This window comes from Chionomys nivalis, chromosome 6, assembly GCF_950005125.1.
Source record: "Chionomys nivalis chromosome 6, mChiNiv1.1, whole genome shotgun sequence".
In the NCBI taxonomy this organism is placed as follows: domain Eukaryota; kingdom Metazoa; phylum Chordata; class Mammalia; order Rodentia; family Cricetidae; genus Chionomys; species Chionomys nivalis.
Genome location: NC_080091.1, coordinates 87,031,064 through 87,044,880, shown reverse-complemented (window position 1 = coordinate 87,044,880; position 13,817 = coordinate 87,031,064). Strand labels below are relative to the sequence as shown.

General features: G+C 41.0%; 1 protein-coding gene across 4 annotated transcripts in view; it reads right to left on the bottom strand.

Moving 5' to 3' along the window:
- The window catches only part of Slc4a4 (solute carrier family 4 member 4), a 420,169-nt gene that overhangs the window by 76,219 nt on the left and 330,133 nt on the right, over positions 1-13,817 (bottom strand). For all 4 annotated transcript variants that reach the window (XM_057771897.1, XM_057771894.1, XM_057771895.1 and 1 more), the window contains 2 exons: positions 9,423-9,556; positions 3,191-3,462 (listed from right to left, as the gene is read on the bottom strand). In XM_057771897.1, the coding sequence (XP_057627880.1) occupies positions 3,191-3,462; positions 9,423-9,556 (406 nt within the window). The remainder of the gene's footprint in view (positions 1-3,190; positions 3,463-9,422; positions 9,557-13,817) is intronic.

Genomic DNA, 13,817 nt, shown 5'->3' with positions numbered 1-13,817 from the left:
TCAGTTCCTGTATAAATTTCAAGACTGATGCTTTGCACAGTCTGGACTTTGCACACACAGATAAAAAGGAAGTGAAAACTCTGTTGTCCATAACTGCACTGGATACGTAAAACTGGCTCAGCCCTAAGTGCTGACAGTCAAAACTTCACGGAAAACTGCCTCCTGTCTCTCTACCCTATCTCTCTTCCTTCCCCCCTCTCTCCTCTGTCTCTCATTCCCTATCTGTCTCTGTCTGTCTCTTTCACCTTGAACACACTCAGTGATGCCTGCATTTGTCCTGTATTAACTTGTCTGTAGATATCCCATGAAAAGAAATGAATGGAAGTTTCCATTAGCCATGGGTAGGATGGGGCCAGCACCTGATCTGTCTTTTGTATGTGACAGGTGTGCAGACAAATCCCTCAGCCACCTTCACAAACACCTCAAACCTCAAAACAGCTGAGTGGCAATTATTTTCCTTTAGAAAACCTTGTTGAATGATTACCCAGACTTGTGTAATAAGTCACCATACAGACTTTTGCATAAATATATATGTATGTATGTATATACACATAAATAAATAAAATGGAAATTTTAAAATCCCATTATCAATATGCCTGTGAGTTCCTTTTCTTCTTCCTTCCTTCCTCCCTCCTTACCTCCCTCCCTCCCTCCCTCCCTCCCTCCCTCCCTCCCTCCCTCCCTCCCCCCAAGTATTGAGGATTGAACCCAAGGCCATGCATATATGAGGCAAGCATCTAACCTACTGAGCTATGTCCATAGTCCCTGAATCCAGTATTTTCACTGTCCATACTGCCCTCAAGCCCAGACTGATGGTCTCCATCGGTTTTAAACATTCTCTCTCCCAAGAAGAGCCCCCATATAGCTGCATTTCTCTGGGGTAGGAAAAGGTGCAATTATTTTAATACCTGTCACAACTCACAAGCCACTTTGGGGCTTTGATTTGGAGACAGATTCTTACTCTGCAGTCCTTACTATAGATTCTTACTCTGTAGGCCATCTTGGAACTATGTAACCCAGGATGTCATTGAACTTGTGGCAACACCTTTGCCTCAACCTCCTGAGTTCTGGGATTATAGAATGTGATGGCTATTCTTGGTTGTTAACTTGATTACATCCAGAATTAACTAAAATCCAAGTAGTTGGGTACACCATGAGGGATTTTTCTTAATTAATTCATTTGAGCAGGGAGATCCACAATTAATATCTTTTGAGGTGGGAAGATTCACATTTAATCTGGGCCACACTTTCTGGTGGCAGCCTCATGGAAGAACATGGAAGAAGGAAGTTCTTGACCTTTGTCTGTTTGCCCTCGAACTCACTGCCAAGTTTATTCCTTCACTGGCATGGGAGCCTACTTCAGTGTTTAGTGAAGAGCAGTTGAGACACGGAGCCTCATGGACTAAACAACTACTGACCTTTCCATTGGTAGACAGCCATTGTTGGACTAGCTGGACCATTATGATAAATCCCATATACACATATAATGCAGTAACATATTATAAACATAATGTGTATATAATGAATATATAAATATATATAATGACTATATGTCAGTTCTGTTTCTCTAGAGAAGCCTGAGCAATACACAGGCACACACCACCACGTCTGACACAAGTCACATTTTAATCTGTGGGATATCTGTGCACTACCTTTCAAGCCTGTTAAGCTCTGCAATAGTAACATTCATCTGAATACTGAAATCTCAGTCTTACACTTCTCTCCCTTACTCTTAAGTACAGGTTTGACATTAATGCATGTTTATCATCCTTTAACTCGACCAGAAGAGTTGTGGGTGTGAAGTCCTAGATACCCACTGTTCTCATCAGCATCATGATTAATGGCCCCTGAGGGGTTCCTCTCTTCCTTCACCACCCAGATGGAAATTAGTGTCCCCAAGGTATCTGTCCCCTCTACCTGTGAGGAGGGGAGGATGAGTTATAACACCAGCATATCTGGGAACAATCTCAAAAAGCCTCTCATAAGCACAACAAATCTTTTACTTTCATATCCATATTCATTTTGTATCTGGTCTATAGAGCAATCCCATTTCCTTTACCATAAATATGAAAATTCTTAGACTCAGAATCCAGAAGTAAAAGTGGGTTCCATAAATATGCCTCATATTTATGCCCTGAGCTTATCTCATCCCAGGATTCTGTTGGACTCAATTCACTAGGCTTTACCCAAAAATCGTGAAATGCCTATCAATTTTTACTTTAGGGAATACCATCCTATAGCTACTTGTTCATCATGGAATCCATAATACATTTGTCTTTAAACTGTATAATGCAAACATTTACCCCTTACTCTATTATAGCAAATACACAGCAAATTGCTCAGAGTGAGTCTTTTCCCGTAAGCCTTGTGTTCTATAAAGCAATGTTAAACTATTCTAAACTATTTTAATGGCTTTGAACACATTTTTATAAAATAAAACTGATAATGACTTAAGTTTGGATTGACAGGTATTAAATTATTAAGATGTACAGTCCCATTCCTCGCCCAAGAGTTGCTGTGCACTCTCCTGAGTTAATGACATAAATCTGCCATGAGCATATTACATATATTATATATATACACACACATGTGTATGTATGCTCACATGGTCACCTTCCTTCCATCCTTCTTAGCTTCTCCTCCTTACTGACACTGCACAGCCAAGTTAGACTAAAAGATTCCACTTATCCATTAGAGGCCTCCAATCTTAACTTCCTTTTTTAATGTTATGATTCAACTTATAAAAACTCAATTGGTACATTTCCTTCTATAGTTTAAGGTAATTTATTTAAGCATCATTTAAAAGAAGAGATATTCATCACAATCAAGAAGCAAAAAATGTGAACTAGAAGTTCAGAGGAACTAGAAGTTCAGAGGAACTAGAAGTTCCTCTGCTCTTTAGACTCATTATATCCCACGCCTGTGCTCCCCAATTACCTCATAAAACTAAGAATAAAGTACACATCCATTCCTTGTTTGAGGTGATCACAAAGTACTGAGCTGGCTATGTTCCCGTCCTCACAATCCTGCTGTCATTTCCTCATTGAATCACATGCTGCAGACACCTCAGATGCCACGTCCAGTACTACGATTCCTCGGAGAAAGCCAGGTCAGACCCTTTCATCAGGAGCATGAGCTCACACCTTCCTACAGAGAGGGTGACTGCAAGCAGGACGCAAGGTTTCCTTACCGGGGTCCGGCGGCAGGCAAGCACAGGAGAAGTGTGTGTTGTATCCCACTTTGAAGTCTGAGTTGATAGGATAGTAGTCGGCTAGCTTGATCATCTTCTTGAAAGCGTCGTAGATGAAGATGAAGCTGATCAGAGAGGAGAAACCTTCTTCCGTGAAACGAGTGAAGTACTGAACCAGGAAGCTGGCATCAGTGGCCACCAGAAGGAGACACAGGAAGGCCGACCACAGGCCAATCCAAAGACGAAACTCCAAGTAGTCAAAATTATGGTCCCTGGAAAGAAAACCAAAAAACAGATAGTTTGACTATTCCACCAGGAAACAAGACGAATCTAAAACTCACTATAATACCCAGAGAATGGCTAAAAGATCCCTTCAGACACTGCATATAAAGCTCAGTTCTATCCAGGAAATAGTAAACGTAAGGATTTGATTTATTTGATATTATTATGCTATCTTTAGGAATGACTCTAAAAGTTTTTTTTTGGGGGGGAAGGCTCTTAGAAAGTGCATTTACTGTTAGAGAATAAAACTTGCTACTTCTCTCTTTCAAAAAAGTAACTTCTGAAGTGGAAGCTTCCTCCCTGCTAGCTTGCTTTCATAGAAACAAAGGGTAACTATGAGAAACTTCTGGGAAAGAAACAATGTCCATGCTCTTAGCCAGCTGTGAACCCCTTGAACTACAGAACAAATCTGACAGCCAACATAGGCACAGCAATGCATCAGCGACCTGCCTATCCAGAGGAAACCAATTATTCTCTGATTGGATCCGAGGCCTGCTCTACCAGAGGAACCCCAGGCCTAGTACTATAAATCCGCTAAAAACCCACGGCTGGGGAGGTCACAGATCCTAGACAGGAACTTAACATTGTTGTTGGGATAGACAGACAGTGTAAAAATGCCTATTAAACATTTATGTCTATAGACAAATGTTATCCTCACTTTATTCAGAAAAACCCCTCTTTCTAGTCAATGGCAGTGAAACTGGAGATTTTCAAGATACTGATGATAAGTGATGATTGGTTGGTCAGTCCTACATAGATATTTATAACATCTGTGCAAGGCTGAAGGAGTAGTGTAGCAAAGTGTCCATAGAGAATATAGACTATAGGAGACAGAAGAGATCTGTGCCATCTTCTGGAGAAGCACAGAAATTACAAATGCCTTCACTTGCCTGCCCACTGACAAACCCACCGGACTCCAATGGATAATATCAAGCATGTCATACAAATGGCCCTGCTTGAACTAGGTGAGTCACAATACACTAAAAAGGGATACAAAATCAGGAAAGGGACTTCTAGGGATACGAAAAGGGTTAATGGGGATGGAGGGGAGATAAGAGAGGGGAGGGATGAGTATAACTACAATGAATATATGAAATTGTTAAAGAGTAAGCTTAACTTAAAAGGTTTTTTGTAAAAAGGTATTCATGGCGCGTACAGAGTAAACTGTTTAAAAGCACTGATATCAGATGTGGGGGGCAACATGAGTTTTACCAGTTAACGGTGACAACACTAATATTAGCGTGCTCTAGGCACTCAACTCAGGACCGTCTTCTACTAAGGGAGACAACATGATGAACACAGTTTTATTATAAAATGCTAAGTGATCGTGTCAGCTGTACTGGTTGGCTGTGTCATGCCAGGGCAGCCTCTCTTGATCTGATAAGAGCCCATGCTTCTACTTTTGACTCCTCTTGTTGGTGATGCTCTCTCTATCCACACTGCTTAGCTCTTGAACTCTTCTTCTGTTCCCTGACCTGGCTCTCCCTACTCAGTCAGGAGACTTTCTTCAGAGGTGTTCTCAAACACCTTAATTTCCTTTCTAGCGCCTCATTCCCTCCCAAAATTACTTACCCTTTCCTCATGGCACGACAGGATATCCTCTTACCATAACTGGGTGTGTCTGCCCTGTCCTTCCTGGGCTTGTTCCATAGAAGACTTAGAATAGTTCATCACCATCTGACTAGGCTACTGTCTTCCAATTCCCTTCCCATTTCTTTCAAGTCAAGACCAATAGAAAATGATGGGTCAAGTGTTGACATTTTATGACTACATACTGACTGATATCTTTAAATTATGTAGTGAGTGGGTGTTTTCAATGATCACTAACTCATAATTTATTACTGTGGAATAACCCTTCTGTACACTGTGAAGATGTGTTGCTCTCATTGGGAATAAAAAGGTAATTGGCCAATGGCTAGGCAGGACAAAGTTAGGTGGGAGAACCAGACTAAGAGAATGCGCAGAAGGAGGAGGAGGAGTCTGAGGAGGTGCCATGAGATGCAGAGCCAACAGAATGGGAAGTACATACATGAGGTAAACAAGCCTTGGGACATCACACAGATTAATACAAGTGGGTCAATTAAGTTATAAGAGCTAGCTATAAACAAGCCTAAGCTATAGGCTGAGCATTTATAATTAATATTAAGCCTCTGTGTGGTTACTTAGGGAGTGGCTGGTGGGACAGAAAAGTCTGCCTATAGTTCATCTGTGGTGAGGAAGGAGATAGAACCCGAGCATCAAGGATCCTGCGTATCTGACATTCTAAGACTTGATTTTCAACAAGGTGTCTGATAACTGCTAGCCACAGTTCTAACATTTTCCTAAAGGCATCAGATCACCTCATTCCCTTCCATCATCTCATTTTGACCAGCTAAATTTTTACCCAATAAAAACCTCTGGACTGATTCATTATCTGCTACCTATGCTTGCCCTGTGCAAGGTCATTTTCCACACCAGAGCTAAAATGATCATTTTAAGTGTTAATCATATACCTCAGCTTAAAACCTTACAGTGACTTCCCACTGCTCATAGGGCAGGATTCTAATTTACCACTTAGAACAATACTTTGCTCATTTAAAAATCTGCCTAATACATTCCTCTTAACTAAGAAGGTGGCTGACAGTGGCCTGTGAGTAATATTAAAGAATGTTACATTTTCAAGTTTCTTAGACATTGGTATAGTTAATTATTTGACAAGTTGACTGAAATAGAGAGTTACCAGATAAGTGGTCAGACATCATTGTGTTTCTGGAGATATTACCATTCAAATTCATGGACTTTGGGTGAATGTGGACAGGCCTCATCCGATTAGGCAACAGTTAGAACAGAAAAAAATGGAAATTATGAATGCTTATTATGAAGTTACGTTCTTCAGATCGTCAGAGGTAAGCCACAGAGCGTCACCCTGCCAGTTCTGTGTGTCTATATCTCTACTGCTGAATGCACATTTGTGCGAGATAAGCAGGCTCCCGCAGAAAAAAACGTGCCCTAAGAATTGAGATAGTTCATATTATCCTGTGAGTCAGCCAAAGAACAAGAGTTAAATATATATTTCACTGCCGTGTGAGCCAAGAGGTGTTTTTCTTAAAAGTTTAAAACAACTATCTAGCTTTGCTACCCTAAGAAGATGAAAACTAGAACTATCTTTTATTTGTTCGTTTGGTTTATGCTTTGTTTTTGAGAAAGAGCTCACTCAAGAGTTCAGGCTTGCCTGGAACTCACTACATAACCTGTGCTGGTGGTAAAGTCACAGCACTTCTTCTGCCTTGGTCGCCCATACACCGAGATTACAGGCGTGCACCACCATGCCCAGATTGGAAGCTAAAGCCCTCCAGATTTGTCCCAAGGATGCTAGAGGGAGTTACAGAATTGATGTTTGTAGAGGTAGATAAGAAACAAATCCAGGCATTGTTAGCAGTTAAAACATTATGAGTTTGGACACAAAGGGAAAAATGCACATACAAGCTTAAAACTTAGATATCAAAGAGTAGACACCAAACTCCCTATTCTAAGAGACTTTCACACTGCCAAGGTAAGTGAGAATGACTCAGATGAGATCACTAACTAAAACAATGCAACGTTTAAATTTTCAAGAAGAAACAGGAGCGGAGAATCTCACGAGTCTATCAGGTGGCAATCTGTAACAACCACCCCTGATCCTGCTACACAACGACTCGCCTACGCTTCTGAAAGGGAAAACTGTGTTGCAGAAAAACTAGGCAAAATGAACCAATAGCTGCTTAGCTGAACAGCCATGCTGATTCTTTAGTGTACTGACGAGGAGGTGGAGGTTGCAGCACAGCCCTCCCGAGACATGCTGGGAAGGTCGTTTGCACAGAGTAGCTCAGAAACCTGAGAGTGGATCACATTGGCTTTGGGAAACAGTGAGCCAAAAGCCAGACTAGCATTACTGCTCTAATAGAAGCAGATGAACAAACTCGCTGCACCGGGAATAAAAGGACCATTTGCCACATAATAGGCAGTGTTGACTTTAAGGCTGTTTTGCAAATGTTTCTCATTGCTACAACTGTTTTCAAGTAAACTGCTTGAGACTGTGTTACAGTACCAATTATGATGAAACAAGGGAAAGTGAGAAAGGAACTCGCTTGGTGGAAGGAAATACTCTGAAGCCTACAATGACTAAAACAAACCAAGACACAAACATTTTCTGTAGATTCCGACTCTGACCGCATTTCATCCAATAAATCTCTCTGTAAGGCTCTGCCTGTTTGTTCCTGTTTATAGTGCATGCTTGTTTAATCTTCCCATGAAGCCTTTCTTGTCTCACAAAATGTTTTCTTAAACATATAAAAACTGTTTGACTCTCTCTGTAAACTGACATGAATAAAATTCTTTCCATGTCCTCAGAATTATGACGGAGGAGAAGTCTGCAGTAACGATCTACAGAAAACACTATTTTATTAAATAGTTCAACTGCAAGTGCTCAGACGGCTCTCGCTGAGGCTATTCACCCACATTTTTTTAAGGTATCAAACCCTCACTCGGCTCATGTAACTTATGATCTTTTCAATGACACACACAGTTTCAATAGCTACGTGAGTCTTTAAATCCATGAGCAATGTTACGGTTAGGTTTATGTGTGTGTAAACCCTTGGGGTTGTGGGTTTACACACACGTGATCTCGTTTTTTGGAAGGTGGAAGCCTACTGGAGGGAGGATAGCCCTGGAGGTAAGCTTTGAGGTTGGATAGCCTGGTTCCCTTTCCTGTTCTCTTTCTGCTTCCTGAAAGCCAGGAGCTCCGCACACTTATGTTACCATGCTTTTCTAGCCCATGATGGGTTGTATCCCCTCTGAACTGTAAGTCAATGTGAACCCTTAATCCCCTAAATTTCATCCTAGAACAGTGACAGAAAAGTAACTAACATTGGGGCTGTATAAACACTGGCTCTTCTAAATGAAAATCCTGCAACACATAACAACAATACAGAATATGGAAATTCTACAAAGGAATACTCACAGGACCTGACAGACTTTGCCATCTAAGGACTAAGGTCATGCAGAACAGACAATTCTGTCTTAGTACAGCAGGAAGAGACAAGAATACCCACTTTTACTTTGAATCTACTCATATGCTAAAATAACAATTTAAATAATTGACTTATTTTAATATCCCCCCTACTCAAAATGATCTATTAATTTTTAAAAGAAAATACCGGTGTCATTATTATTCATCCGAGTACTGGAAGTCATCTACAGTGAAGAACACGGGAACTGGAGTTAGGAACTAGGGACTAAGAACATTCAGTTTCTTTCATTAATGAACCACGTGACCTAGCATAAGTCATTAGCTTTCTACACAGTTTCAGTATCATGGCAGAAAAAGACATTTTCTTTTTAAAGTGGGATCCAAGGAAAATAAAACAAACAGGCTATTTACGAAAGCCTAACTCTCCCTCCCCCAAAGATGGTAATGTAGAGGCACTCTGAGCTAACTAGAGCAGGAAGCCATTATCAATCTTGGGCTTGTAAAGGTCAGACAAGGAATGGAGTTACAGAGCCTGGTGAGCTAAAACTAGGCTAGACAGGCCGCCTGACAGGGGCTAGTGTAGGGAAGCAAGCCAGGCTGCTGTGCTCAAAATGGGGAAGGATGGGAAGCTCTCTCTTCATTATCTAAACCAGTAGGAAGTCCTAGAGGGCAGAGGAATCTGGGGCTTGAAGTCCTTGGGAGTCAGCCCGCAGGGCAGGAAACAAAGCAATAGGGAGAGAATTACCAGGGAAGGGATAAACAGAAAGCACAGATGGGCCCACTGAAAGGACTGTCAACTAAGCCAGGGACAACTTAATCAAGAAGGCACTTTTCACTTCCAAATCTTATCATTCTAGTATTTTGGCAGATCCTTGGATCTATTTCATTGCTATTCTGTGCCTTATCCAGATGGAACAACATACACGAGCAAATAACGAGACAGACAGACAGACATATACGTACTTGCTGAAATTAAACAGAAGCCTCTCAAACACTAAGACAGGTCCTGTGCTACTCAAAATGGTGAGCGGTTGGCCAGCAAAAAGGCAAAAGATGGCTCCAGAGACGGCGGTACCCAGGAAACTCTCCAACACACCCTAAAAGAAAGAACATTTAGTTGGTAAAACAAAGCAAAAACAAACATACTTCTGCTCTTCCTGTGTGTGGCGTCAGCTGAAAATGAAGCTGTGTGTGCTATTAACGATCTCCCCAGCAAACAAAGCAGGGTTTATCCGATATGAAATAGCATCAGAGCGCCTTTCCCATACATGAACGCAATCTTCCCCACTCCAAAGGCTGATGTCCTGTGAAACCGTAGCGGCTGAGACGACAGGTATACAGGAGGCGACAGCGTCTCCGGCCATTACTTAAAAATCTATTGAAGGTTTAGTCAATAAAAATAATATTCTGTAAACCCACCAAACAGAAGAACTGATTCCATTTTTTAAAATTTATTTCTCTCTTTGTGGTTCTTCAGTGTTTGTTTTAGCGTAATTATACCTTCCATGTAGTAGGTACTTTTAAGTGGCTATAATTTTAGCACAAAGTCTTTGTTTCTAACAGAAGATTTGAAGGGGAGGTAAGAACAAAGGGGACAAAGATAGTGATGCAACATTAAAATATTATTTTATCTATTTTTTAAAAATTTCCTACACGTATACAATGCCTTTGATATCACTCCTGTTGACCATACCAATTATTCCTAGACACCACCCTCCAATCCACCCCCAACTTAATATCCCCTTCCTTTCTCTTTTCATCACCCACTGATCCAGTGAGTGATTGCACATGTGTGCATGAGTAAAGGGCTATCTACTGGAACATGAGCAACCCAGGAGAGGTCACACCCCAGAAGAAAACTGACTCTCCCTCCCACCAACCATCAACTGCCAATAGTTCTCTGCTATTCATTTGTAATTTTTAAGCCACCTATTATAAAAACCATAATAATAATAATAATAATACATAACGATAATAATTCTCATTACATGCTCATGCATTTTCCAAAGCAAACTGCACAAGAATTTCAAGGAATTTTCTTGTTACACAAAATGAATATGCAGGAGCCATAACTCACTAGAGCTTTCGTTCACATCTCTGAACGACAACCCATTGACTTCCTTTAGCACAACAAAAAGCAATACCTGTAGAATCACTAAGTCACAAAACGGCCTTCCCTCGTCATGTCATTGAGGACCAGCAGTGCTGATAATGACAAACTGATCTGTTTCCTAGATTTTTACTGTGGCAGAAGGCAGAATGGCAAAAGCACACCTGTAAAAGGGTGTTTCTGCAAACATAACATTTAACCAAGAGGTAGTTTTAAATTTTCAATCCTATTTAATTTATTCAGCTGTGTGTGGGGTGCACAGGTGGCGGGCAGAGGACATACTGCAGGAGTTGTTGGCACGCTCCTGTCACCTTATGGATTTCAGGAACTGAAGTCACATGATCAAGGTTGGCAGCAAGTGTCTTTACCTGCTGAGCCATCTTGCTGGCTCACAAGGGATGGTTTTAAAATGCAGAAAGATGACAAAAATGATGATACCTAATGCTATATATCTGCATATTTAAATCCCAAAATCTTTTCCAAATGAATAAAGGTAATCGATACCTTTATAAGGTACAATAGCATACTTGGGTAGATTAAGTAACTTAGTAATGTGTATACCTTTACGGGTACAGTAAAACATAGAGGATGTTTCGAAGGGCCCACCCTTAGACAAAAAAATACCAGCAAGTAAGGAGTGCTCAGACCAGGAGAAATAGCCTTTCTCAGTGAAAAGCCACACAATGAGTTCATTGGTTACCCGATACAAAGTTAAATACATATGCAAGTAACATTATACAGACTGAACATGTTATATTTCTGCATTTAGGAATGTGTGTGTGTGTGTGTATCAATAATTAAAGAAAAAAGAGGTTATGAGAGAGCAAGGGGGTACATGGGAGAGGTTGATGGAGGAAAGGAAAGAAGAAAAATGACATGACAATATTTTAATTTTTAGAAATTTTTTTAAGTTAAATATATGTAGGAAAGCCCTTCTTCCACAAATAACATATCACCCACTCTTGGAAGGGTGATTTATGTTCAATCAAACAGACCTCTTAAGTCGATCATCCCTGACTGGGACTGAGCTGATTTCTGGGGATTCTGAGGACCCCTTTGAACACCAGCCTACCTGCCTGTCACCCCACTGGCCATCTTTTCCACCAACTCACATCTTTCCCAGCAGCTTTTCACTCACTTTGTATTTGCAAAGAAAACATACCACACAGGAAATACTATAGAAAACTGACTTTTAAAAACCAATTTGCAGAAAATACATTAAGTTCTATCCCTGGCCAGGCATAGTGGTACACTTTTAATCATAACACCCCAGGGTCAGAGGCAGGTGGATGTCTGTGAGTTCAAGGTTGACTTGGTCTACATAGCAAATTCCAGAAAAGGGCAACTTAATGAGACCTCCCCGCTTAAAAAAAAAAAAATCAATAAAATTAGTTCCACCCCTACCCATTATCTAGAACCCATGGCAATTGGACATACTTGTATACAACACTTTAGAGCCAGCAACACTGTCCATGGAGCAATATTAGCAATAGAAAACACCTTTTCTTTCAAGGTTGGGATTTGACTCAGAAGGCAGATGACAATCCCTCAGTGTTGCACTGGAAAGAAATGGTGGTGGGATGAAGTGGCCAAAAGATAAGAACTGGCAAGTAATTAGACCGGCTCTTCTAACAGTGCTACAGCCTAGACAAGCCCTGTCCATGGAGAGCACAGGTTTGAATCCAGCAGGAGGGGCATATAGAGAACTCCACTTACACATGTGCCAAGGAGTAGCACGAAAGGTGCCGTACATTATATGTAGCTGGCCCAGCTAACTCTTCCTTATAGAAACCAGATCAAGCAGGCAGTAAACAAAAGAACCAAGATGTGTTTAGAGAGCCAAGACTGAAGGGATGGAGCCCCTCGTGCCCCCAAACAGTATTGTTTTGATTTCTTGATTGTTGACATATTGACATTCAGATGAGTTAAATGATATGAGCACACCATGGATAAGAACTATTGGATGTGTGTGCTCATCTAACCACACATGACTTTTTGAGAATATTAAAGGTGTGCCTTAGGCTTGGGTTTTCCTAGATAGGGGAATTCTTGGCTTCTTGCAGAAACACAGTGTTTTATAATTTTATCTGTATTTTTTATAGCTCATCCGAAAACTAAGGATTTAAATGTTTTGTCTGACCAGATAATCCATTTATATGATGGTATATGTTGTTTACAACACAGTCTAAGGACATGTAATAGGGAAAAAGACAGTACATCATTCTCCATCATCAAACAGAACAAACTCTATGTTTTACTCTTAGCATAGGATCAAAACACAGCTCAGACTGGGTGAAAGCAGGGAGTGTAAAATCAGAAAGGAGGAACTTGAGATTCAAGATCCTTGGCTTGGCAGAGCCATTAATCTCTGCAAGGGCTGGAACAAGGTCTTCCTGCATCTCCTGTTTCTCCTCCCATGGTGCTGTGCACCACCCCTCCACCACGTGCTTTGCAGGCCTTCAGCAAGTGCTGAAGGAACCGAAGACGTGCCCAGATGACGCCTTAGGTCTCCTTATCAAAGGTCAAGAGTCCTGGCTGCTCATTCCGTAAAGATAGCAAGCGATTTCTTGCAGAAAACCACTGTGATTTATGGAAGGCATGTGATGATCCAAAGGCAGATTATTTTTATGTCAGTACTTGATCCCATCGTAAGTGCTAGTTTTCCGTTCTGTGGCTGACAATTCTCGAGCAGAGACAGGTGATTCATTGCATACAGTGCACTGGGAAGCTGCTTAAACTGAGGGAAGCGTCCAGCATTTCGGAGAAAAGGACTATTTTCACCATGTTTTCACACTGCCCTCTTAACAACACAGAATTTTTTATTTAAAAAAAAATCCCAGGCAAGGAATAACTGTAACTAGAGTTTAATGCAACTTACAAAACAAATTGTCATACACATCTTTTCTGATTTATCACATCTAGTGTTCACTAACATTTGATTTCAAAAGAAAACTGCATCGAATTGTGTCTTATCAATAGTCATGAGTCTTAAAGACATTCCGACATCTAACTTGTAGAAGTAACCAATTTCCTAGCACTCGAGGAAGATGTCGTTGGCTGGGCTTGGGGGTATGATGGCACCGGGGGCCACAGAGAACCCTGGTACTTTTGGTTGGCCGTCCACCTTACTCTGCTGCTGGCAGGGAACGGCTAGTAGGAAGCAGTAGAAAAAGCAGACAGCCAACACTCAGGAAATCCAAAGTCTAGACTGCTCTGCCACAAGAGACCCAATGAGCTTCAGAATGTCA